The sequence below is a fragment of the Drosophila miranda genome, chromosome 4, assembly GCF_003369915.1.
Source record: "Drosophila miranda strain MSH22 chromosome 4, D.miranda_PacBio2.1, whole genome shotgun sequence".
NCBI classification, from domain to species: domain Eukaryota; kingdom Metazoa; phylum Arthropoda; class Insecta; order Diptera; family Drosophilidae; genus Drosophila; species Drosophila miranda.
The window spans coordinates 32,389,750-32,415,710 of record NC_046677.1 but is presented as its reverse complement, the minus strand read 5'-3'; the positions used below and the strand labels follow the sequence as shown (position 1 = coordinate 32,415,710).

The 25,961-nt window shown below is 46.2% G+C and overlaps 1 protein-coding gene and 1 long non-coding RNA gene across 14 annotated transcripts in view; one reads left to right on the top strand and one right to left on the bottom strand.

Annotated features, from left to right (window-relative positions):
• The window catches only part of LOC108162497 (mucin-12), a 42,518-nt gene that overhangs the window by 6,771 nt on the left and 9,786 nt on the right, over nucleotides 1-25,961 (top strand). For 8 of the 13 annotated variants that reach the window (XM_033393184.1, XM_017297257.2, XM_033393183.1 and 5 more), the window contains 5 exons: nucleotides 20,610-21,163; nucleotides 21,235-21,431; nucleotides 21,720-24,476; nucleotides 25,402-25,636; nucleotides 25,702-25,748. In XM_033393184.1, coding sequence (XP_033249075.1) covers nucleotides 20,610-21,163; nucleotides 21,235-21,431; nucleotides 21,720-24,476; nucleotides 25,402-25,636; nucleotides 25,702-25,748 — 3,790 coding nt within the window. Of the gene's footprint in view, nucleotides 1-20,609; nucleotides 21,164-21,234; nucleotides 21,432-21,719; nucleotides 24,477-25,080; nucleotides 25,637-25,701; nucleotides 25,749-25,961 lie in introns of all 13 variants that reach the window. The other 5 variants (XM_017297261.1, XM_017297259.1, XM_017297262.2 and 2 more) reach the window with 2 other exon arrangements.
• Nucleotides 9,596-25,961, bottom strand: part of LOC117188795 — a 27,267-nt gene continuing 10,901 nt past the window's right edge. Inside the window, exon 2 of the long non-coding RNA XR_004472841.1 lies at nucleotides 9,596-9,820. This is a non-coding gene — a long non-coding RNA (uncharacterized LOC117188795). The remainder of the gene's footprint in view (nucleotides 9,821-25,961) is intronic.

The following is a 25,961-nucleotide window of genomic DNA, read 5'->3' as shown; positions in this document are numbered from 1 at the left end:
TTACCACAGACAAGACAATTTAAGCCCGCCTCTTGAGACTGTCACGGCATTTGTTCTTGGACGCATGATCACGGGATCGCCTGAATTTGCGATGTGGCAGACAACCCATACAAGGTCATTCCGGACCCATAGCTGAGCAATTTAGAAAGGTAAACTTATAATAAATAATTGTATTGTATTGTATTTTGGGCGGACACGGACCGATCTGTCAAGGTCCCAGTCGAATTTAGATACTAGCCACAGTCGGGACTGGCGATTATGATTTACTAGAGTCCGGGAATCTTATGTAAATCTACATTTGTAGGCATCATAAATTGCAATGACTATCCCATACACTGATAAATACATATGTACATATATACTGGTACATATGTATCTCTTTATTAATGAACGTCGGGCAGCAGTAACAAGAATGAAAGTAAAAGCGGTATCCCCAATCCCCCAATCCATGCTCGGGCACAGCACGATTCGTCTGTTCGGCCTGTGGCCTTTTCATTGTCTCCTTTGTGGGCAGGTAAATGGATAAACTGGATTTTTGCAGATGCTCGATTCAACGACCTTGACGCGATCGCCGTTGCTGCTTTGTTTTGTAGTTTAATGGACCGTTGTTTTTTTTTTAAGTTCAAATCGGAATTAAGGCTCAAGGCTGCCAAGGGCACATGTTGCCGGCAGGGTAGCACAGCTGGCATACTGCTTGCGCTCCGGCTCCTCCTGCTCCTCATACCCCTCGCAATAAGTATGCGCATCGTTTTTCATTTTAAATTTTTCAAATACTTTGCAGTACTGCAGCATGTGCTGTTCACCTTTCACTTTCACCAGCAGCAGTAGCTGCGGCTGTGGCTCTAGTGCGTATTAGTTAGGCCCGCTTAAAGAGCGATGGCGGCCGACAGTGACAATAGCGTAGTTTGCTTGTCTGTGTTTATCGATTAGTGTTCGCGGCGATTGCATAACAACATCTGTATCTCATCTGGGTCGCTAGGAGCCTCACTTCATTAAGTGTTCAGTGTCAAATGCAATGGGCTGCAGGACAGACCAGGCAGGCATCACAGCCGATTACGCATGCGTCGGTTGCACCGAGCTCAAAGCGAAGCTTTTAACATGCAGAGCACTGCTCTATTAATCATTGGGAACGGGCAGTCTGTCAGCTGGGGCTTGCAACTGTTGCAAGCCGGAATGCATTTGAATGCATATCTATGCTTGTAGATACACGGTTGTACATATATACTTAGGTGTATGTACACTTACTTTATGAAATGTAGCTTTGCCCAAGTATCTCTTTGTTTTGGTCATTTACGAGTAGAGTGCGTGGATGATATTTCTGGTAATGTTGCCGTTTAAGCCAATTTCACTCGCCTGTTGCGGTCATTCGGGTTTTTGAATGGCGAGGCTCATTGCACCGCACAGATACTGCCGATTTGCCTGATGGCAACCTGATGGGAACCCGAAGTCACCACTCCACTCCACGCCACAATCGAATTTTCAATGTCGGAGGAAGTGTGGATGGTGGGCAGCGTGATCCTCGCTTGACCAAGTAACTGGTTTCCCATGCAGCCGATAGTTTGACGACTTTTCAGCGAGTGGGGTGCACTTCTTGATTTGATTTTAAATGAAATCATCCACAATGGTTTTGGTGGTTTTTTGCGGGCATTTTGCTTGGAAGGCCATTGCTCCGCTCCGTTGGGTGAATGTTTCCGTACACGCGCCCAATACAACAAAATACAAGACCGCATTATCAAGTCATCGTACCACCCTCCAACTGTCTGCAAGTCTACCCCCAACTCTGTCACTTGATCTGCAGACGCGGATCACATGACTTTTGCTTTTGAATATACTACCGCCAGCAATTCGGCTGGTATATGGCAGCGGCGACTCATCGAACAGGCTACACGTACGAGCAAGCACTTAGACAACATTTAAATACTCGCAAGATGCCGGTTTCAGCTTGTGTGTTCTTCTTTTTTACTTGTTCACTAACTTGTTTCACTTTTTTTCACTTTTTATACCCGATACTCAAAATGAGTGTTGGGGAATATTAGATTTGTGGTAAAAGTGGATGTGTGTAACGTCCAGAATGAATCGTTTCCGACCCCATAAAGTATATATATTGTTGTTCAGCATCAATAGCCGAGTCGATTGAGCCCTGTCTGTCTGTCTGTCTGTCCGTCCGTTCGTCTGTCCGTCCCCTTCAGCGCCTAGTGCTCAAAGACTATAAGAGCTAGAGCAACGATGTTTTGGATCCAGACTTCTGTGATATGTCACTGCTACAAAAATATTTCCAAACTTCGCCCCACCCACTTCCGCCCCCACAAAGGGCGAAAATCTGTGGCATCCACATTTTTAAAGATACGATAAAACCAGAATCTACGCAGAATCGTAGAGGATGACTATATGTTCTAGAATGTAAAATCTCAACCAGATCGTATAATTATTATAGCCAGAATCAAGAAAACAATTTCATTCTTTCTCGCTCTGTCTCTCTCTAACACACAGGTTTCATGGTCGGTTTTGCCAATTGCAAAATATGAGTTCAAGGATCTCAGAACCCATAAGAGCCAGAGCAACCAAATTTGGTATCCACACTCCTGTGATATCGGACCTTGACCGTTTCGTGTCTAAATTTCGCCACACACCCCCCCCCCCCCCCCCACCTTCCGCCCACGCAAAGGACGAAAATCTGGGGCATCCACAAATCTCAGAGACTATTAAGGCTAGAGTTACCAAATTTGGTATCCGCACTCCTGTTAGATCTCACTATAAAACGTATATCTCAAAATTTCGCCTCACCCCCTTCCGCCCCCACAAAGGACGAAAATCTGTTGCATCCACAATATTGAGGATACGAGAAAACTTAAAACGCAGAATCATAGATAATGACCATATCTATCAGATTGCTGAATCTGGATCAGATCGGATCATTTTTGTAGCCAAAAGCAAGAAATCAATTTGCAGTGGCTACGCAGCTCCCGACGTCACGCTCAGACTGATTATCTGTCTCTCTCGCACGCATTCTTTGTCGTGTCGCTTAATATTAGCGGCGTCTGCCGGAGGAGAGCCATACTGACTAAGTATCGGGTATAAATGTAGAGTTGCGGTCTCCGCAGCAACTCACAACGTTCCCCCTCGTTATCACTGAGTTCGTTGTTGCTTTCCAGTCGCAGATAACGGTATTTTCACTTGCAATGTTTGTTTTGATTAACTGGTTTCAGCACCCATTTTGGAGATCATTGATCATCGATGACTCTTAATTTTCATAGTCAAACATATTCAAACATCTTATATTTTTGATTGTAGGAGGCACTTGGTTCTGGGCATACCTACAACAAGTCTTACGACTCCTGAGTCCAAATAGATGGAGGTGGGTGTATCCGAGTGCACAGGGGCCAACTCGATTTCTTTTTTTTGTTTCTAAGCCAATTTCGCTACACATGGTCGCTACTTTAGTTGTGGTTACTGCCAATTGTGTTACAGAAAAGTTGACATTTAACCGGCAGTGCGGCAAGTAATTTGCATGGTCACGCTGCCGTCACTCATGAGCAGCTGCATTGTGGTGTGCAGGGTGTGGTCCAGCAGCGAACCGCATTCAGCGTGGGAAAATTCGCGTGTATGCCGTCAGACGGCTGAAATTGATTTCACGAAGACAACACATATTCATACTCATACAGAGGAGCAGTTCAATGTCGTGTATATCATTTGTCTAGCTCTCCAGCACTGATTTGATTAATTTATTACTGGGTGCAAGCCCAGTCCTTAGGCAGGCAGGACCACTGGCAAACACAGGCACACATGTCTATAGAGGGTTACAGATACAACGAGAAGATAAAGCGATCATCCTGAGACATTCGTACGCCTGCGTATAAAAATATTTCAATTGTTACTGGAACTTAAAAATGCTATAAATTTATTATGGCGTGGCGTGGCGTGGCCCTGGCTGAAGGCTGGATAAGTCGCAAGACGACATCGCCGAGAGAGCGTAGGACTCGCCACCAATATACTTCACTTTTGTTTACAATGGCAGCAGACAAGCGATGCGGATTCCGAACAGAGTGCTGCGCTGCGTACCCACCTTCTTGTACCTTATGAGATGCTTTTGGCCTGATTGCATGCCAACAATAATTCTGCACTCTACGGCGTGCTGTCTCGTCTCCTCTGAACTGTCTTACTCGTACTCGAGTCCTACGCTGAAGTATTCTACACTGAAGTTCGCATCGCATAATTCATAGATGTGACACCGATAAGCAGCGTGTACAATGTACCTCTTGCGCAGATACTACCTTATGACACTGACATGCGTGAACCGATGTAGGCAACAGTTTACTGCATTTCTGTAATTCAGAGAGTAACGTTTTGCGCGTGGATTACTCATGAAATGGGCCTAGGCCCATTATTTGTTTGTTCTTGGTTAAAACCCATAATTCGTATAAAATTTGAAGCTAGCGGGAAAATACGTGATTGGTTTTGAATGACGGATGACTATTTGTTAGCCTTGAATGTTTTTGTCAGCATCGGATCATACCAAAATATCATCGCGTAGATCTCTACTTTTTTACAAAACAAGCATTGGCAGAACAGCATTTAAAACACGCATAATTTAACTAAAACTCTTCGAGACGCCAGACCGACCCAATCAAGCAAACCGGATAGTAATCCAACGAACAAATGATATCCGCTTAGTCAAATACGGCTCCGCTTTGCCTGGTAAAGTATATTATGTATGTATGTATTAGACAGTTATTAGTCATTGAGTTATTAAAAGATTCGGCTAAATTAACAAAATATGAGCAAATTCCCAACCGTCCCAACCGTCAGGGGAAGTATTCAACCGTTTGGGAAGTAAGCGATCCGTTAAACGCTCAAAAGTAAAGACGCAATCTTTCGTGCTCGCTCCACAAAATGCTTGAGGTGTCAGTCACGAGAGTGGAGGAACACATAAGCTCAGACCAGACCGAAGCTCAAGTTCAAAACTCCAAGTGTAGCCCACTTCTGTTAGAAGCGAAGCCACCTCGGAGGACGGGACGTCCTTGACTTTGGCTTTTCACACGATACTAGCCGAGTATCTTTGATCTTTGCAATAAAATTGCTTGTCTAACATCACCTGACTTTGGTGGGCTTAGAGCAAATAGTATTTGAAAAATTGTGTTACTACCAATCATATATTTGATCTGCTGGCACATCTGTGCATATGTACATATATACATGTACGAGTATGTACATACAGCATGTATGAACTCGTATGCCCAGAGTATGTTGCTTCGTATGGTATGGTGCTATTATTAATTTTACTTTTCTTCAACGTTTTTGTGTTTTTGTGTTTTTTTCGCTTTGATTTGTTGTGGTTTGACTTTGCCTTCTGCTTAATAATCGTTGCCTTCGCAGTGTTTGTGCTGCCAATTAGACATCTTGATTAAAAGCTGTTAATGAAGCTTTGTTGTATCGGACGCGAACACACGCAGACTTAAATACCACGTTGGAAGCAAGCCCCACACGCAGCCCAATGCAATTTATTAGGTTAATGTATTGCTTGTGCCGCAGTCCCATAAAGTCTTGTTGCTCCTTCTGTTTCTGTTGGTGGTGGAACATATGTGTGTACGTAGTATGTTTGAGTCGACGTGAATTATGGTATTTTTTTTTAGCCCGATTCTTACGCCTTAAGGGCTTGCGCCGATTTCTTATCCGGTCCTGTACTCGTTTATGTGTGTTACCCAGAACGTCTTACAGAGAAACTCCATTTAGTTAATTGCAACGACTAAAAGCCTTTTCGGGTTCTGCGTGTCATTTGTGGGGTGGAACCGCAAATGCAACTAATGCAGTGTCATCGCTTGATCACAAGTACAACAACGTTCATCTGACATTTAAAAGAAAGCCCAAGCTGTCATTGGAAACTCCCTGATGGTCATGGCCTACGAAGCTTACCATCTTGTAATAAGCGGTCGTTTAACCAGTCGCAGCCCAAACAACCGTTGATGCAACATCGCGTCGGGACTCTGCCGGTTTTCGCTTTTTATCATTTGCTCGGTTGTGGTTGGTGCGGTGTTTTGGTGTGCTGGTGTTACTGGTTGCTGGTGCTTTTACCTGCCAAACATGTGGCATCGGTTCAAGTTCAACGACAGGGCGGACAGGTGCGCCTGCGGCGGATGCTCCATACCACCCAGCCGCTTAGATGTCAAAGCATTTTTAAATTCGCCAAATCGATAGACAATGTTGATGGTATCATTGGAGCTGTAGGACTTCTCTCCTCAGCATATTATCTTCTTCAGCATTTTTTGGGCTTGCTGAGGCAACCTAAATGGTCGCGGCTGGGCTTCGTTAGTCTTGGATTTGATGTAAATGATCACAAGTCGCTTTAGCAGCGCCGAGGAAAAGGTGAAGGTCATTTATAGCCGTTAGCGAGAGGCATTTTAAGAGTGACTTGCTACTTTTTCTGTCTTGTTATGTGCTTGTGTATTTTAAGGCATCAGTGGTTTCTGACCCGAACAACATATTCAGTCCATTGAGTGCAAGATATCTCCTAGATTCTATTTAGACATGTCACACCCAGCATAGACCAAATACGCTGCGGCACAACGAATCGAATCGAATCGACCCGAGCCCTGGTAAGTGCTCCCCACATAACCATATTTAACATTTAAATTGCATGGCCAACCTTGGCATCGTTTTAGCTCACAAAGAGAACAAAGTCTCATGAACAGACACAGAATACAGAAACTGAAACAAACACAAACACACAAACGAAAACAATCCACAAAGAGTACATGCTCAGAAATTAGAACTTTACAATCACGATCTGTGCTGCTGGTGCCGGCGCTGGCTGCGGCTCTAGCGATGGGACTCTAGCTGGGGGCACTTACCTACAGCGTACACTTGTTATTAATTTGACGCGTTTAACTCTATAAATGTTGAAGTGGCAAGAGGGTGCGTGCAGCAGCAGAGTTGAGCTAGACAAACGTACGTCTGTACTACTATACTGCATTTGCGGTTGCAAAAGTGGATGGCATTAAGACAAGTTTGTTGCCCAAGTCTTTTGTTTTATGCTACTCGTGGGGAAGCTTCTGGCTTTTGCAGCTGTCTTTAGCTTGGCTTTGCACATAAACGACTGTGTGGGGACCTGGTTTTAATTGGTTCACATTATTTATAAGCTAGCAGCCAACTACTACATACAGACAGACATAAGATCTAATGAATTCCGAAACCCAGACACTCCCTCGAGCTACTTTTTCAAGCTTGGGAACTCAAACACACAACCAACCAAGGCTCAGAGTCACTGGTGAACTGAACTGAGCTGAACTGAACCGCTGTTACACTTAATTCAACAAATTAGTTCGCCAAAATGGAATTGAATTGCGCCCAAAGGCAGCGAGTTTCTGTTTCTCTATTTCTCTGTTGCATAACGCCTAGGCGAGTAGTCGAGTCGCCGGATCTCTCGTTCGAGCTGTGGACTGTGGGCGTTGACGGGCGTCGCTTTAAAAGTTCTTTCAGAGCTCAGAAATGGCAGCTCCAAATGAAATAATTATCCATCCACTCTTTACAATTGGCACCAGGCAAGGCAACCTTTCGATTTTGTTTTGAACCGTTGGGCTTGGGCCTGGGCTTGGCATTCATGTGAACCGTTTACTGGTTAAGGCCTTTAGTTTTTAGTGCCATGACTCACTGGCAGCTTTTTGATACCAATCTCTTTTCACTGCTTCATGAAATATTGCAAGCTTGCAAGCATTTACTTGTTCTGGTTTTGCTTGGCCGGGGATCAATTCTTTTTGGGGGGACAACTTCGCCCATGTCCACTAGCCATATTTGAAATTGCTCTGCGCTGATTAAGTCCCGAAAATTATGTGCACACCCCAGCAGGCTAACATTCGCAGCCGTAAAGCGAAGTATCTCAATAGAATATGGCAATGCAACATTCTAGAAGAGATCAGAATAATCCAAGTGACAAAGCACCAGAAGATTTCTGGCGACTGAACTGGTTGTATAATAATTTCTGTACTACAATACTAACTAAGCCAAAACTTAAGTGTGAAACTACATGACCCAAATAAAATCCAGGGCCAGACAAATAAACAAACCAAGTGGCAATAATAATAACAGCTATAAGACCGAGCCGGACCAAGTGCTGGAGTCAATTAGATTCAGCACCATTTGCTTTTATTGTCTTGGTATAATTGTTTTTACCATTGTCATTATTGCTGTTATACTAGTAATTGTTTGGTTTTCAAAAAAGGCGCTTTGTCGCCGTCTTGTTCAGCTCAGACTCAGATCCGCCGTCGACACAGAACGCCAACGCAGACAGATAGAAACAAAAATAGTTATTCCTTCTTTATTTCATATATATTGGTGGCAGTGGCGGCGGTGGCATTCTCTTGCGCAACATTAGCAGCAGCCGTCGCCTTTTATAGTCAGCCGAGTAAAGGCGTTGTGTGACCCTGAATTGGTTTCTGACTCGATCTCATAGCGTAATTCTGAAAGCCACAAACCGCTTTCAATCATTACATAAGAGTATTGTCTATGTAAACACTCATGTTCAATCAAACAAGATTCAAATGTCATTTGGGCTGGTTCCAGATATATCCATATAAATGTACATCGAGAATACATCCAAAACACTGCTCTGGAACACGGATAATTGAGTTTTTGAGTATTTTAGTTTAATTATGTCGCGACAAAATGTGGACAAGGATCATTAAGATAGAGTATCGAAAACATGGAAGTTTGGCGGATTATGCTCGTATGCCATACAATTTTTTGCATATTGTTCGCTCAGAGCGAACCGAACAGTTTGTTTCGATTTGGGCACACCCAAAATATGCCCTGGACCAAACAGGCGACAGGCGGCAAGCAGTCCACTCGTGAGGCCGACAAGCCGCTCACTTTTAAATTCTAATGCCACAAGTCGCCAGCTTATTGCAATGCCTTTATGCCTTTCTGAATTCGGCATAAGCATTTAATGTCGTTAGCAGGCGCCCACAATTACATTCACGCGAAATGGCAATGCTCTGTGGATGTGGGTTGGTTCAGACATGGGCTGATCCATTTTTAATTTCAACGGATTTGAGATCAATACTTCCGTTCCTCTCAAAAGTACTAAAGTATACATATATAGGTTTTTAAAAAAATAAAAATGGAATACAATTGGAAATCAAAGGTTATAATATAATATATAATATATAATAATATAATAATATCAATAATATCAATAAGATATTCAAAGATGAAGGCATTTTATTCTCTTACTTCCAATCTCATTTAAGAGTAGGACATTCAGTAACAATCGATAGCATCCACCATAGATAGGTGCTATCCCACCTAGCTACGAGTATAGTTTGAATTCAATCTGTGAGTGACTTTTTAGTAATTTGGCTCACCCACACACCCGCACGTGGATTTGATATAGTCGTTATGCATAAGCGCTTTACAAAACGTTTGTAGCAATTACTTTTTTTCTACAAAGCGACTGGAGACTCTGGGGCCACACTGAGATCTTGCAGTGGCTGGGGCTGGGCTCTGCTGTAATGGATTGTACTGGGCCTGGGCTGGGGCTTGGGCTGGGCGTTTGTTTCGTTTGTTTTCAGATTCGAGCTGAGCTGGGCACCTTTGTGTGGTGTGGTGTGGTGGGGTGGTGGCCTTTGCTTTACTTTTGGCATTTCAGTTTATGGCGTGCAGTAAGCGTGTGCCAATGGTGGGTGATCCGTTTTAGGGGCGCTGAACTCGACAACAACAGGGGACAAATAAAAGGCTTGAATTACGACTTACCGCTTGTAGAATTTAAGTGTCGAGCTTCATTTCCACATTTTCCAGATGCACGAGAGGCATTTCCGCATCAAAATACTTACTGAAACACAAAATGTAAAATATTGTTTAATATATGTACATATGTATGTACTCGTACAACACAAATGTGGAAATGTCTTTGACGCCACCAAGAGCAGACATGCGGTACACATGAAGACGGAAAGTGAAGGCAGCTCGGCAGCCGTTCCCATGAGAAATATACAAAACATACAGGGCAAAGGGAAACAATGCGAGCAATCTCCGTTGCCTAGACTCCCATTAAGTGACTGCGACGGCGACTGCGACTGCGAGTGCTGGCTGCCCTGCACGGCCTAGACCTGAGCTCTGAGTTCGCAGCTCCAACTAGCAGGCCGCGAGCTGCCGTGCGAAAATTTGAAATTCAAATGCATTTCTCTGTTATTGCAGACTGAAACTCGAAGTATACGTTGCAACTGCAACTGCAACTGCGGCTGGGGAATGTTAATTACAAGCTGCGTTTTAATATCGTGCAGTAGGTGTAACGGCAAAAGTCAAACAGAAGACTGAAAACAGCTACAGCCTCTGCCGCATTATGATACTCATACCTGCCGCTTACATCATAGCCACCGCATCGATTTATGTCTGGCTCTTGACTGCATTTATTGTAATACGAAAATGTTTTAAACGTGCTGCGAGCGTTTTGCCAGAGCTGGAAGGCAGCAAGCAGTGAGCTGCCTCTGGCCTGGCCAAAGACCTTACCCACGCACTACGCAGCCCCAGTCTCAGTCTCAGTCTCGTCTCACAGCAGTGTCGTTTCCGTTAAGTGTAGCCAGCAGTCACGACCAAATCTCCCAGTGGGTCGTAGATATAAGTTGTTTCAATAGCCCAATTTCCACAATTCATCTTGCAGCGAAAATGAGACGGCGAATCTGTAGCTTCCCTGGGCTTCCCAGCTCCACAGCAGATGTGCGCCAAAATTATTATTTATTATTTATTATTTATTACGATTGCGACAATTGAACGCAATTTCTTTTCGAATGCGGAAGATTTCAATTTGCAGTTCCAGTCCCTCGCCGTCCGTAGAGTTATTTTCTTTATTTACAAATTACGCGTACGTAATCGTGCAGAGCACTTTGGTCTGTATGACAGACTGACATAAATTTGATAGAGATGGGCTCGAAATTAATCTCAGGCTGTGGACGACGAATGTGTGAATGTGAATGTTAGTGCGTGTGAAAGTATGGTGTGGTGTGGGAAGCCATTGACTGATGCTTGAGTCTGCCAAAAAATATACGTCTAATCGAACGGCAGATAACAGACAAGACAGAGCCAAGATGCTGCCAACTTACAAAAATTTCAGGAAAACTGGCTCGTGAAATGTATGCCTGTATACAATACGATCCACTTAAAATGAAGACATTGAAATGTTTCTGTTCCGCCCATGTCCCATCAGCAGGAGGCATACATCAAGCCGCGGCATAATGGCCATTCACCTAAACTGCAGGCAGACCACGCCTTTGCCCCGCTACCGATGATACAAGCGAGCGAGGCAGCATGAGCGATGGAGTGCCAAAACCATCACGTCAACAACAGCATGACAAGCCATAAAACTGCACCGAAGACGAACGAAGACAACCCATCCAGGTGGTACAGTACTGTTGGCATGTGGTGTGGCCCCCTTCGACCGCAAAAGTGTGATTACCAATTCGCAATTTGAAATGCAGGGGCGTCGTCCTCCCGTTTCGATTGGCAGTAGCCCGAAAATGCATATTGGCTAATTATTTGAGCTATCCCAAAAGTCCCAAACTCTGAAACTCGTGAACAGCGGAAGCGACAATTATGCAAACAATGAAGCGGAAATTGTAAATGAAGGAGAAAAGTTGAACAAACTTTGCAAACACTGTTTGATAAGGCATAATTTGCAATAACGCATCTTCAAGTTAGACCACGAACACTGATCCACTCCCCATGTGATCATTATTGTATTCTATCCAGTCAGCACAGACTGGAATAAGTCCCCAATTCGCTTTGCAGCATTATAACTCCAATGCCTGTACCTGCTTGCAGCATTAAGATTTCTTGTGACGTGTGCACCAACAAGTACTGGAATGTAAGACAGTAGCCACGTAAAAATATTACAACTGTTGCCCTGGCAACAAAGATTTCCGGCACTATCAAGTTGTTGCAACGCAGACGGACCGGACGGACGATCGAGCAGCTCGATCCATGCAGACGGCTAGCTACGGCTGTGGTTGGTCTGCTGGTCTGGCCTGGTCATTGTTGCAGTGTCTGCAGTTGCTCTGGTGCTTATCAAAATCATTTAAATGAAAAGTGAAAGGAAAATTGTTATTGCTACAAAGCTCTTATGACTGCCCGTCGCTGTCTATGTCAGCCTCAAATTTGTCGCTGCATGTCCAAGTCCAAGTCAAGTGCTCGGGCTTACGAGTTCGAAAATGTATTTTGGCCGATCATTCAAGCATCCATCGCATAGCACCAGCTAAACTATTTTTAATGCTCGCCTAAACCTTTTACCATTTGATCGAGGGATAGCTTTTGGATAAAATATCTGTATTTATATGGGCACTACCAGAAAGCCGTCCAAGTCTTGAGGCATACCAACCGACTTCCGCGCACCTGTAGCGCAATGCAATACAAACTACGATTTAGTTGAAAACCAAATTTTAAAAATGCTTTATATGTCAAATCAATCCTCTAGCAATAAAGTTGGCCCCTGAAAAATCTCCAATCCCCTGAATTCAGCACCAAACTTTGGCCTGTCTGGTGTCTGGGGTCAACTATTACACGATCCGCTTGTTAGCGGCAATGTTGCGGGGCACCATCTGCAAGACACGAGTACCTTGACCTGTGTGCGTGTGTATTTGGTATGTGTGGTGATGCCAATGGGGCAGATGTACTCGTACTCGTACTCGTCAGCAATCACTGGGGCGAGTGGGGCGTTTTCCTTTCAAATTGAATTGAACGCTCAAACGGTAAATGGTAATAGGCAACACAAGCTGCAGACCGCTGAAGCAGAAATTGTTTACTGTATGCAAATTTTGGCTTTTGGTTATCCACACTTTGTAAGTGCTTCCTTCGTGATGGCAGCTACTTTTGAATTTGATATTCCGCCAAATTTATGGTTTGTTGCTTTTGCAATTTGTTACTGCCATCGCCCACTACTTTGTTTTCCTCTCTCTGATCTCTGCTGGGGAGCTGCTGGGGATAGACCGTGACCTTCGCGGGTATGAGGTCGGATGGGAGGTAAGGCTGTTTTCATCTCTTCATCTGCGCTTGCTGCTGGCCAAGATGCGGCGCAGCGGTCAAGGCAAACTCAAAATTAGTATTTGCATTTTTTTGGTAGGTAGCGTGCACCTACTCCTCGACAGTTGGCCAGACGTTGAGTTTTCTCTAACAACTTTAACACGAAACCCCCCGAATCTCTACTCCACCCCAGATATCATCATTGGCTATCATATTGCAATTGTGGCCACAGGAAAGATATTGAAATGTAACGCAGAGCGTCGTTAGCCAGATCTGTGACGAAATCAAGCTGCCGTCATGTACTACAAAACACAGCATAACGAAACAACGCAGAAATGCATTTGCAGCAGATCGCCCTCAAGCCAAACAACATTTACAAAATCGAAATCAGTTTCGTATTTGTGGAGCAAATCACGCGTTTTAGCGCAGTTAGGCTCCATTTTCACTGTTCCTTTTCGTAGGTCCGAGCTCCGAGCTCCCGGTAGCACCCCAGACAGCCTCTGTCCAGAGTTTACCGACTGTCACCGCCCAGACTTTGGCCAGCGGCTGCGATTATTGCAGACCTATTGCCAATTGTGAATGCGACACACGAACCGTGGACATTGCTTGGCCCATAAATTCGAGTAGTGGCTGTTACTGTTGCAGTTGCAATGGCCTCAGTGACTAGCCGGCTGGCCCAGTCGATTCACAAGTAAGCGAAAGTGATCGATTTTGAAGTAGGCGTGGCTCTGAGCGGGCCTTGCGCCACAATGTGGCTTTGTCGTTGGCGGCGGCTCGACGTCGCGTGGTCTAGTTGCTGCCACTAGCAAAAAGATCTGAGATACTAGCTGCTACTCGTACATACAGCTGCTATGAATGGCTTGGTGAGTGCCGCAGTGTGCTGTGTGTCTGTCGGTTATGCAACATTCCTGGTTTGACCCACTTTCGCGATCGCCGAAGTTTTTCTTGAGTTTTTTTGTCGCCAATACAGCATTGGGCAGCATTCACTTTAGCCAACTTAAATGCAAATATAGTTTATGCCCGTAGACCGCTTGCGGCTTTCGGCAAAAATTGTGGTGGAACATACTGGAATACTCTGGAGCAGTATTGTATTGAGTATTGAGACATATTGAGGAACGAACTACAAGAATCCATCCGAAGCTGGCCCCTGCAACAGCAGTTCCTGCTCCAATTCCAACAGTTCGCCGAATTGATCCCTGTGGACTGCAGGCCAGAGGCAAACGAGACCACGGGAGCGACAACCATATTTTGAAAATTATTTGAAAGTTTGCTGCCAATTAACATTTTGAAAAGTTGTCCGGTTGATAAAATCGTGTGCCACGAGTGTCATATTGCCAGTCATAACGAGTGAGCCAACTGGCGTGCTGTGCTGCGTGCCCCAAAAGCCAAGTCGTTTGCGTGTATACCGCTGACATGTACATACAGGTGGCTGCTCCATATGACTAAGAGGCATGCTGCAGCCAGCAAAAATTCCGCTGTATGCTGTGCACCATTTTTTTTGGCACATTTTTGGTGTTTTATTCATATTCTGTACAGATTTAGTTAATTTTCGCAATCTTTATGCCAGAATCCTTGAACTAAAACCCACATACAAATAAAAATAAATGCTAAAGATCAACTGATCAATTGGCACAGCCGAAAAGTTCAGACCACAGATCATTATTACGAGTAGGCGACAAGCGAAAATTGTACCAGGAGCGGCGCATAAAGCCAAAATATGGACGTAACTATTAAGCCGAACTAGTCGAGGCAGTGAACACACATAAACCTACTGGAAAAATACAGTATGTACTGGCGAGCCAGGGCTTAATCTCAAGCCTTGAGTCTGCAGCTAAGTCTCGTAAATGTCCAAAGAAAGTCAATGGTGTCCAAAGACTACAAAGAGTAGCCCCTGCGCAGCCTTCGCTGCGGAGTGGTGTGTTGTGTGTCTGTGTGTATCTGTGTGGAGACTGCCTTGCCAGCAAATTGGAGCATTCTCCCCCAAATAGTTGAAAGAAAAAGCGAGCGACTAGTGCACTGCACAGCACAGCATTGTACTCTGTACAGTGTACATTGTACATTGTCGATTATGTATGTATGTGTGGCAATACAAAAGCCAGTCGATAGTCATGTTGCATAATAGCCGAAAAGCACTTCGAGCCGGAGCTCTACTTAGTATTTGAATGTGGCCCACGGCTATGAAAAGGAAAGCAACCGGGCAAGAGGTACGAGGCATGAGGCATGAGGCAAGAGTAAGCGCTGCATATTTCCTGTTTTGTGGTACACACGAAAATAGGTTCACTACTGCGCTTGCTTTGCTGCTGGCGATTATTTAATTTTTTATTATTTCTTGCTATCTCTGACTGCCCAAATCTGTTCCCCGTAAATCTGTCATGCTGCTGAGCGTTGAAATCGAAATTGGTTAATTTTGATTGCACAGAGAGATGCGGCATTATCACTGAATGATGGTGTTATCTTACGAGCATAACGAAGCGCTCACTTTAGGTGTCTTCCGTTGCGGACGGACGGTCCGATCGAATAAGCAACGTCCCCAGTTACGCTCATCTGTCCGCGTGGCGTGTGGACTTACGAGAACAGGAGGGGCCTTTGCGACCACATAAATCTTTAATTATTAGCTAAATACAACCTGAACTGAGATGCGAATCAATAAAGATATTTATAGGGCAGTCTCAGAGTAATCGAAAGTCGTAATTTTGTTTGCAAAGCTATGCTCGATTTGGCTCCGCTTTTCAGCCGTTCTGTGGCATATATTATTCTTAAAGTGGGTTTACGTGTGCTTATGACAGATTATTTATGGCTTGTTGTTGCAAAAATATCGTTGGCAAAAGCCACAGTAGCAGAGTAGCCAGGAACGCAGTTTGAGCACGTATCTGTGTCTGTGTGTTTGTCAGTGAGGCAGGAGCAGGAGCAGGGCAACTATAGATCTTCTCCATTCTCTGTTAGTCCGATTTTGCGGTTTGGATCCCCAGAGTTTGCTGCCAGGAAATGCAGCTGCAGCACAGCACCGACTTTTCTTTTCGAAAGGAAAAGTTCGACTGGAACTGATGCCCCCCTGCTGCTTGTTGCAAGCTTCCTGCGCGTGCGCATGCAAAGCGAATGGAATGGAAGCCAATCGCATTGCTGTTGCTGTTGCTGATGTTTGTTGATGTTGGTGTTTGGTTTCTGCTGGTCAGCTGGGGCATGTTTCGTAATGGGAGAAACGTCGGAATGCAACAACAATTGGGGCGGTCGCCTTTGCCATCACGCTCATCGGGGGCGCTGGGCGAAGACGCTTACTTCAATTGATCTCTGCAGCCGATTGCCGATTGAAAATGAAAACCTAAGCCAAAGTCCGCCCATGATTTATATTTCCGTCTGGCGGGTGTGCGAGCGTGCGTTTAATTGCGGACCGCACCCGAATCGCAGCGAATCGAAAGACTTAGGCAACGAACTTGTCGGCTGCCTGTTGGCCACGTTTAATTAAAAGTTCAAAGCGAGCACGCGAAAAAGAAATTGAGCCATCAATTGAGGCGGCCAAGCAGATAGTCCAATACGAGATACATATGTTCATAGTACGAGTATATCAACAACCAAATACTTTGGGACGGATATATTTAGTTGCAATCCTACTGTTGCGGTATTCTTGCTGTCCTGTCGACCATTTCTATACGGTCGAAGCCTCATTATGGTCGACATAAATCGGATTTCGAGGCTGCATCCGACGATGTTGCCACCAAACGAGGTGGCAATTAGTGCAATGTTTCGCGTCATTTGTCTAAATTTGGCCATGCTATTGGCGGTTGCCAATTTGATGGCTTCAAATAAGTCGGAGGCAGTGTTGAAATGCCGCCTCGCCAACTTATGGCTTAAAGACCATAATGCTTTGACGCATCGGCGAACGTCGTCGACGACGACGCAGCGAAGCGGTGGGCCTAGGATCATCACTCGTTAACGCAGCGACGGTGGCGTCGATGGAGGCATCAGTGAGACATTAAACAAATGGCGCTTTACATAAATTATCGCCTTTCGCACGGAAACGCTCAATCAACACAAACAATCGATTGATATACGGCGTGTATTTCAGAGTTTGAACTCTTTGCCACAGCTTGTGCTGTGGCTGAACCTCACACTGCTGGTGCTGCTGGTGGCACCAGACAGGGTCACTTATAAATATTCAACGATTTAAAGATACGACAGTTTTATTGATTTTAAATGCTCAACATCTTTTAAGCAGCGGCATTCAAATAAATTGATAATAAAATGCCTCACGCTGATCTTCAGCAAGTTGTCCAGACCAGACGTGATGCTTTTTTAGCTGTAAAGTCTACCACAGCCAGAGCTGGCAGTTTTTGTGTCGCTGAACTACGAGTACCCTGAGTGCCATGTGTTTTATTGCTGCTTCCGACTGACATGAAAGTCAAGTTGCTCATCAAGGGGCGCTTATGGCTTACGGCTGAGAAGTTGTTGGTCGAGTGCACTTCGGGCACACCACACGAAAAGGCCAAATTGTAAAGCTTTCGGCACGCTTCTCAGTGCATCATCGCCTAAGAGACTATACTTTGGCGTGGAGGAGCTTGGGTAGCTTCGTAAGAATGTATGCCCGGAATTCTGTGAACAAGGGTACTGGTACTCTAATACGTAGACTGCTTTCAATAAAAATCGCGCTACGTGCTGCACTTATATACGAAACACTAAACCAAAGCCAACGACAAGCGCCAAACAAAACAAAACCAATCAGGCCTATGGTCGAATTACTGCGCGTTGCATAACAACCCAGCCGCCTAGCCACCTAGTCGCTTTGAACCTTAGCTTCGGCCTTAGATTTGGCTTCAGCGTCAGTTTTAGCGTTGACTCGTACAATATATTGTTTAGTGGAGCAGAAAGCACGATTGCATAGCACTAGCGGCAGCGGCAGCGACACAAATGCAATAACAACAGGCTACAACGAATCAACAACAACAATCTGACCAGCGGACGCGTCAGGGGCTGCCAAGTGTGGGCAGCCGCTGCCTAATACAAATGTCATTCGTGCGGATAGTGGATGGGCAGCTCTAGGCTCTTGCATGGTCAATTGCCGTTGGCACGTGATTAGCTTTCATTGTGCGCCACCATCGCCATCGTATATCGTGCATCAGCCACTCAGATCACTCACTCGGTCACTAGTAGCACTTGCACTTGCGAATAGTCGGGCTGCCGGCTGTCGGCTGCCGTCTGCACAGTTACCGGCGAAGATTCAAAAACTGCGACGATTTTGCGCGTTAATTACACAATTTGTGGAGCGTGGAGCGTGACGCGTCTGCTGCATGCTAAGTAGATGATGTATGCTACCTCAAGGAGCCTTGACACCATTGGAGAAATACTCGCCAGTCAGTGACGTCAATACAAAGCGCTAGGAGATGTTGTGCATACTATTGAAAGCAATTGCAGAGCAGTCTGCCCTTTGTGTCCATACCATTTTGGCATTCCATTTTGGTAATAAAACCCTTTTCCCTTTTTCGACACTTTGCGTACACTTTGCGACTCCTACTAGGTCCCAGCGGGGGCCTAATTTGACTTGTACACTGCCTTCGAATTAACTATTCATCTACGCCCAATCATGTCAAAGATTTTGTATCAAATGAGGCAGGAGGAGGCTTGTCGTCTCTAAAAGTGAATAGAAAGTGCTGTAGGGAGAAGCCGGTCTATCAAAATGCGAAAATCCGTGTTGCTCGTTAATCCGTTAATGTTCAACGTACTTCCCGTGCCACTTGTGTCCAGTCAGAAGTGCAACATAACGGCACCGTTATTGTTTGTTCAGTCCCCGCGTTACAATTAAAGCGTAACATAATGCTGAGCTGCGAACATAATTTCGGCCCATTTTGTGGCTTCATTTGTGTGCCAGAAGAAAATGGTAGTACTACCATGTACTCCAATAATCCGATCCGCGACCATCGACAGGCCAATTACATAAATGTGTAAAAAGTACAGCAGTGTATTGCAGTGCGCATTATGGAGTTCTGAATCTGAGTCTGTACCTAAGATTTTACTGACGACCTGTGCAATTTGTGCATTTCTGATTGAACGGCTTTGAAATGAATGGCTTGTGGCAAGCTTGCTTAATTTATGAGTTATCGTACAGTCATAAACCCGAGACTCGTCAAGCCAATCGAATTTTTTGCAATCTAGTGGAGTCGGGCGCGCCATCGCCTTACTTGGTAAGCGTTGTTAGCGCAGCGCTTAGGCTTGAAATAACTTTGATTGCAAAGAATTGATTTCAATTGAATTCAAATTGAGCCTCAATTGTTCAGCGTAATCAGTTTTATATTTGGTTTCGGCTTTTCTGACTTTGGAGGGGTTTTCTGGTTTCCAGACCGCTGTTGCCTGATGCCTTCGCCAACGTCGCAACGGGGCCAAATTCATTCTGTCTTGACTCTTGAGCACTGCGCTTGGAGGTTAGCTCTTATTTTTGGGTGCAGTTACCTTTCTGAAGCATAAACCGAGCTTATAACGGCACGTTTTTATAATTAAAACTTTTTTGCCAGCGAATTGTCACCACTTGATGGCTGATTCAGCGCAAATCGCTTTGGAGGCGAACGCTTTTGGATCGCTTTTACTGCTTAAGTCTTTCGGTTGTTCGGATGCTGGCGATGTAGATTGCTACAATGGCCATAAATTTCGGGTATTATGCAACCACATGTGCCGTTCTTTCTCCTGCTAGCACTCGTGGTTTGTCGTTTCTTAATTAACATTCCGGCGTCGCGCGCCAAAACGAGTGAAAAAACAACACCATTGACCACTGAGCCTTGTCTGTGGAGTGACGATAATTTGAGGGGAATAAACTTTGAATACGGAACTCATCGGAATCTGGCCTACACAATGCTTTATATACATGTTTGTACATACATATGTACATCCCAATCAAAGATAAATCCAGTAAATAACTAATTAAATTGTTACAATTCCGTCATGGCTGGACTATACTGGACTGTCTGTTCTGTTTGCCTTTGCGGATATTTCAGCACCAGTCAGTCAGTACCACTGAGCCACTCTTTGTATTATTAAAAAAGCTATAGCCCAAGCACAAGACAAATTTTGTTCATGTGGCATTTCGTTAAGATTGAGAAGGTCACGTTAGCAACGGCATCAACAATCAAAATGTTTCGGCGCCAACAAGAACTCTGCATCTTGGCCACACTCATGCATCTGCATTTGTGTTCGAATATATATATATAATAATTATAGATGTATATATATGTATGTGCTGTGTAGGTAGATGTATAAAAAAATACATTACAAGTGGAAATAAAACCGTGACAGGCCTACGTGTAGAGTTCGGCGATTGGCTATCGCTCAATGGAGCGCAACTGCAATAAGAGAGCTACTGCCGCTGCCAATATTGACCCCTTTCCGCTGCGGCTGCCGCTGATGGCAAGACTGTTCCCCGGCTGCTGTTCTTGCCGCTGGAGATGTTGCAATTGGCATTAACGATTCTGAACCAGCCACGGATAGATGTATGTTGGCCCGATTTCAGTTAGTGCATTGTGTAGGATATGCATTTAATAGCAGTTAAAGTATTAAGAAGAGAAGTTATATGTACTTATACTCTTTACTCATTCTGTGTATTTCCCAATCTCTTCACGTTGCCATCACAGGATGCACAGAAGCGCAAGGCAAACGCGCCTCACGTATCACCAGCTCCCGCAGCTTTGGCACCAACGTCAAGTCCACAAGCTCCAATGGCCTTAGCTTCGACTGCCCCGAGGAGTTCGGCTATTACCCGCACCCCACGGACTGCACACAGTACTACGTGTGTGTGTTCGGTGGGGCACTTCTTGAGAGCTGCACCGGCGGCCTGATGTACTCGCACGAGCTGCAGACCTGTGACTGGCCACGAAACGTAGGCTGCGAGTTGGTGGACACTTCCACGGAGCGCGGCCCCGCACGTAGCCAGAGCCAGACGCAGCAACATCATCAGCAGCATGTGCCTAGCCGTGTGCGCTTTGGGTCTGCTTTTGGCAGTTCGGGTGGTGCCCCAAAGGCGCCCACAGTGGCTCCGCAGTACCACCGCTCTCCGCCACAGGTCATACAGGCTCAGGTACAGCATATTCCGCCGCCGCCCCCAGAGCTACGCGTCCCACCCAATCCGGTGGTCACATCGCGGGGTCAGCCGAAGCCATTGCTGGACGCGCAGGAGGACATAGCGAAGGTATGTCGAAGGTCAACAGACTCCATCCAGAATATAGGGAATACGAGCATTTGTTCTATTTATATATTTAGCTGTACGCTGAGGCGCAGGAAACACTGCCGCCCGTGGAGGAGGAGGAGTCCGATCGCCAGCAGCGGGTGTACCGCGGCCAGCCAAGTACCGTTAGCCAGGTTCAGCGGGATCGCGATGGTATCATACATCAGGCCAGCATTAATGCCATACCCCAGAGCGGGAAGCTTGGATCGTACGCCTTCGGAACAGCCTACAGGTAAGCAGAGATCATCCCTTCTAGCAAAGCTTGAGTGTCATGTACTTTCCTCGTTGCTTATTTAACTGAATTGAATTCGCTCTGCATTGATGCTACTCACTCTACCTTACTGAAGCTAAATTGATTCTAAATTCTCCGCAACTCATCGTATTACATGCTCTTTTCTCTCATACAATGCATTATCTGCACTATCTCTATATATCTTGCTCCAACAACCAACCACCGACCACCGACACACCACAATCCGAACGACCGAACCGCTTTTGGCCAAAAACTGTACGCAAACAGCGAAAGCTTGGACGACGAACAGACGCTCGAATACGAACTGTCACAGAACCGACTCGAGGCACTCGATGTGGACAGGCGACCACGCAAACGACGTGACCTCACGGTGCAGACTACGCCAGTTGCGGACACAGAAACGCAGACGCCAACAGAACCAGAACCAAAACCAGAACCCAATGTGCAAGCAGAAGTGCCCAACGATTCGAATACGTCGAGTGAAGTTATGGAACCTGAAAGCCCCAGTCCCAGCGCCAAACCTAGCTCGCTCCTTGGCAATAGTGAATCTTCCAATAGCTCCAATAACTCACAAGAGCACTACGACAAGGCGGCTCCAGCTGTATCTAAGCCACAAAAATACTCCTCGAAGATCAGTCAGCCACGAGAAAAGAGTGGAAGTGCAGTAATTGAATTCGACTACGTTAATACGGGTGCAGATGGTGAAAAAGGTGATGACGGGTACGGGGACGACAGCCCAGAGGATGCGGCAACAGGGGAATCGAAAAGACGCCCACGTCAACTTCGCCCCGTGACGCACACTTCTACCAAGTGGACGGGCCCGAACTATCGTGCCATTGACGCGCCTCCTCCACCCCACCAAGGATACCAGCAGCACCAAACTGGCCAGAGCTACAGCTTCGGTAGCTTCAACCCATATCTTACGCCTCCGGCCAACCCCGGCCACACTCAGCAGCCGTTCGGCAGTCACAACTACAACCAAATAAGCCCCGGCTATCCGGCTCAGGCCTATCTTCACCAGCAACAGCAGATTTCAGCCCCGAACCAACAAAAGCCCAAGGTCGTCTACACCGGCTACAATCTTTCGCTGCCTCCTCCCCCGTTGGAGGACGACTTTCGTCCAATAGCGGGAAACTACTTCAGATCGCCAAATGGGGTACCGAGCAGCCCACGAACACCACTACCCGCGCAAAACCTCCAACAGCAGCAGCAGCAGCACTCCAGCCCCGGAAATCTACTACCGTATTTAATACAACAGCTGAAGGAATTAAAGGAACGACGCAAGCATCTACAAGCAGAAAACTTTGCCTATTTTCATCTGGAGAACCAACCAATAACACCTGGTCCCTCTCCCGGCTCCACACCCCCCACACCCGCAGCCCAAACGCCATTCGCGTACTACTCCCACTCTCAGGTTTCGTCAGGTGACTCGTCCAAGCCCACCCAACAGGTGACACCGAACGGACAGTTCAGTACCATGGGAGGCTTTTACAATAATCAGAGTCCGGACCAAGCACCGTACACCGCGAACTATGCAGGAAAACTGGTCTCGCAGTATAGCATAGGCAGCACCACCACGGAGAGCAACTATTTTCAGTACAATGTTATAGCTAATCAGAAGATGAAAGGGGTCTACAGCACGGCCAAGCCAAACCAAATAGGACATGCTGCGGTCAAGGTGCGCCCCCCTGTCACCCCGCTGCAGGTCACACAGAGCATAAACATTGTCTCGGCGCCCAACCTGGCCTACAGCCAGCCCGCACCAGGTCTGCAACAGGTGCCTTTCCGCGACTTTTCGCACCTACCCGTAGGCATAAGCTACGCGGGAAACAGCACAGTGCCGGAATCATATCAGACTTTTACAAAGTCGATCACTTCAGAGGCTCCGCCAACGCCTACTTCGCCAACGACTGCCAACAACAAGCCCAAACTGTCAAATTTTCAATTCAACATCCATGAATTCATGGCTAACCTAAAGTCCAGCGACCTGGCAAGCGTAAACCCGGCCATAAACCCGCTGATGAAGTATTTCAAGCAGGTGAGCAGCGATGGAAATGGCAATCTGCGCAATGCCGTGGTCCTTCGTCGCCCAGTCCCCCCCTCCTCGAGCAGCAATACCGGCACGACCACCACTTTGAGTACATCTACACCAAAAACACGACTAAGACCAAATCCCACCATTTCTACGCCTACAATACCAACCACTACGAGACCTCTCAAGGGCTACGAGAGCTTCATCAAGGGGATACAAAACCAAATCAACAAGCAGACCTCGACACACAGTGCATCCCTGCACACAACAACAACTACTCCAACGCCGCGAATAAGACCCACCATTAGGACTAGCAGCAGCACAACGACTCTTGAAAGCGTCGACTACTATGACGAGGACTACGAGGAAGATGAGGATATACTGCCACCGTCCCACATGCCGCCGTACATGCCAATGTCCGAGACAATGGCCCCACCACGCCCGCAACTGGTGTCCACCACTGCGCCTGTCACCGAGTCGCCTGGAAAAATACGTGGCAGCTTTCAGACGGGCTTCCTGGAAGCCACAACGACACGGCGTCCATTCCCCAACTTTGTGCAGCTGAACAGCAGGCCCAGTAATGAGACTGGTGCAGGTGCTGGAGGAGTACCGTCATTCATCAACTTTCCCAGCGACATATTCCAGGAACTAAAGCAACGTCTACCACAGTTGCCAGAATCGACCACACCTACGCCAGGTGCACCCACTCCGCGGAGCACGCGTCCCAGCTCCACGCCAGCATCAACATCCACACGGGTGCGTTACACAACCCGGCCCCGCACTAGGGGCCAACAAAAGTGGATGACGATGGCTCCCCCCGCATCAGCTACAGCTGCAGCTAAGGGAGTCGAGAACAACACCGAACGGGCGAAAAATGAAAGTAGTTCAGCCTCCGGTTACTACTTCGGCAAGCAAAGCCACAGCAGCATAGGTGGCCTCCAGTTGAACTCTATTCACGCCGGCGGCTCAGGCTCAGGCGCGGACAGAAACAGGTAGCTATATAACAAGTCGAGGGCAACCGCAATCGATGTTTGACTGAATTCAGACTACTTTGTGCCGCTACACAAATACACAAGAAATACCATATATACATATACAGAAAACAAGAATACAGCAGTCAAATGTACATATACTCAATACTATACGCCCGTCCGCCCGTCTTGCGGCACTACTGTTTATACGACCCATTACTAAACGATCTTAACGGAATGAAATTGAGTCTTGGACCTGGCTACACTAACCTCTAACCCTAATTGTAACCTAAACCTTGACTACGTTTTACCTGCTCTAACCTCCTGTGCTGTGCTCATTCTTCGATACTATCCCTTTTACCCGCAATGCTTCATGCTCCAAGCTCCATGCTCATTTTGCTCATATTTATATCAAATTGAACTACTTTTTGATCTCGTTTTACATTTCTCTCCCCCGTTTTACGTACGTATAAATACCATCATTACGTCTACATAATACATAATACTCGTATATCTATGTTTAATTCCACTTGTGCATTTCGGCCAATGTAAATAATCTGCGCCACTTCAATCCAATCACTTCACCAACACAAAATTCCAACAAAAACTTCAACAACGGTTACAGAGTTGAGACATCTTCACCGTCATCGCGGGGGGGGGCGCCAACACCCAACGCTAATATCTTTGTACAGCCCACGCCACAAGCCCCATCGCCACAGGTAGAATCCAATCGTAACTACTACAACGCATCCATATTTAATCACGGGGGCGGCTACCAGCCATCGCGGCAGCAACAACAGCAGCAACAACAACAACAGCTACAGCCAACACCATTTCAACAGGCGCATCCGCAATCGCCAAAACATGAGCAGCAGGCACAAGCCATTCCAAATCCCTATGATTCATCATATTATTCTGTTTACGACGACGATATCGATTTATACAGGGACATTGAGTATCAACAACAACAGCAAGACCATCAGGAGCAGCAGCAGCAGCAGCAGCAGCAGCCGCAGCAACAGCAGCAATATCAACAACCAGCAGTACGCCACCAGCAGACGCAATCAACCTACCGCCCATTGGAGCTATCGGCCACACCGACTCCTCCACAGAAGCCGCAATACAGCAACCAACCGACGTTGACCTACAGCACGGACTACGATGAAGATATTAATGCACAGGTAGGGGATATATTTAATATACGCATAGGGAATATCACCGAAAACTGCAAACCGACTGTTTTTAGATCGAGCAAGACAACGTGTACGATCAGCCAACTCGTTCGCCCCAAAGGTAAGTGACACCACTCCCCATGCACCACCCCTAAAATCGCTCATGAACTCAATCTGGGAGCATATCGAAGAAAACCATTATCATTATACAGAAAGTCTAAAGTGCAGAGCATTTTACCATAACTGCATTGAGAGAAGGGGAGTCCTTTTTAGTTCCCAAGCCCAGCCCCCAACCGCACCTCAGTTAGAATTATGCCCTAGAAAAATTGCACAC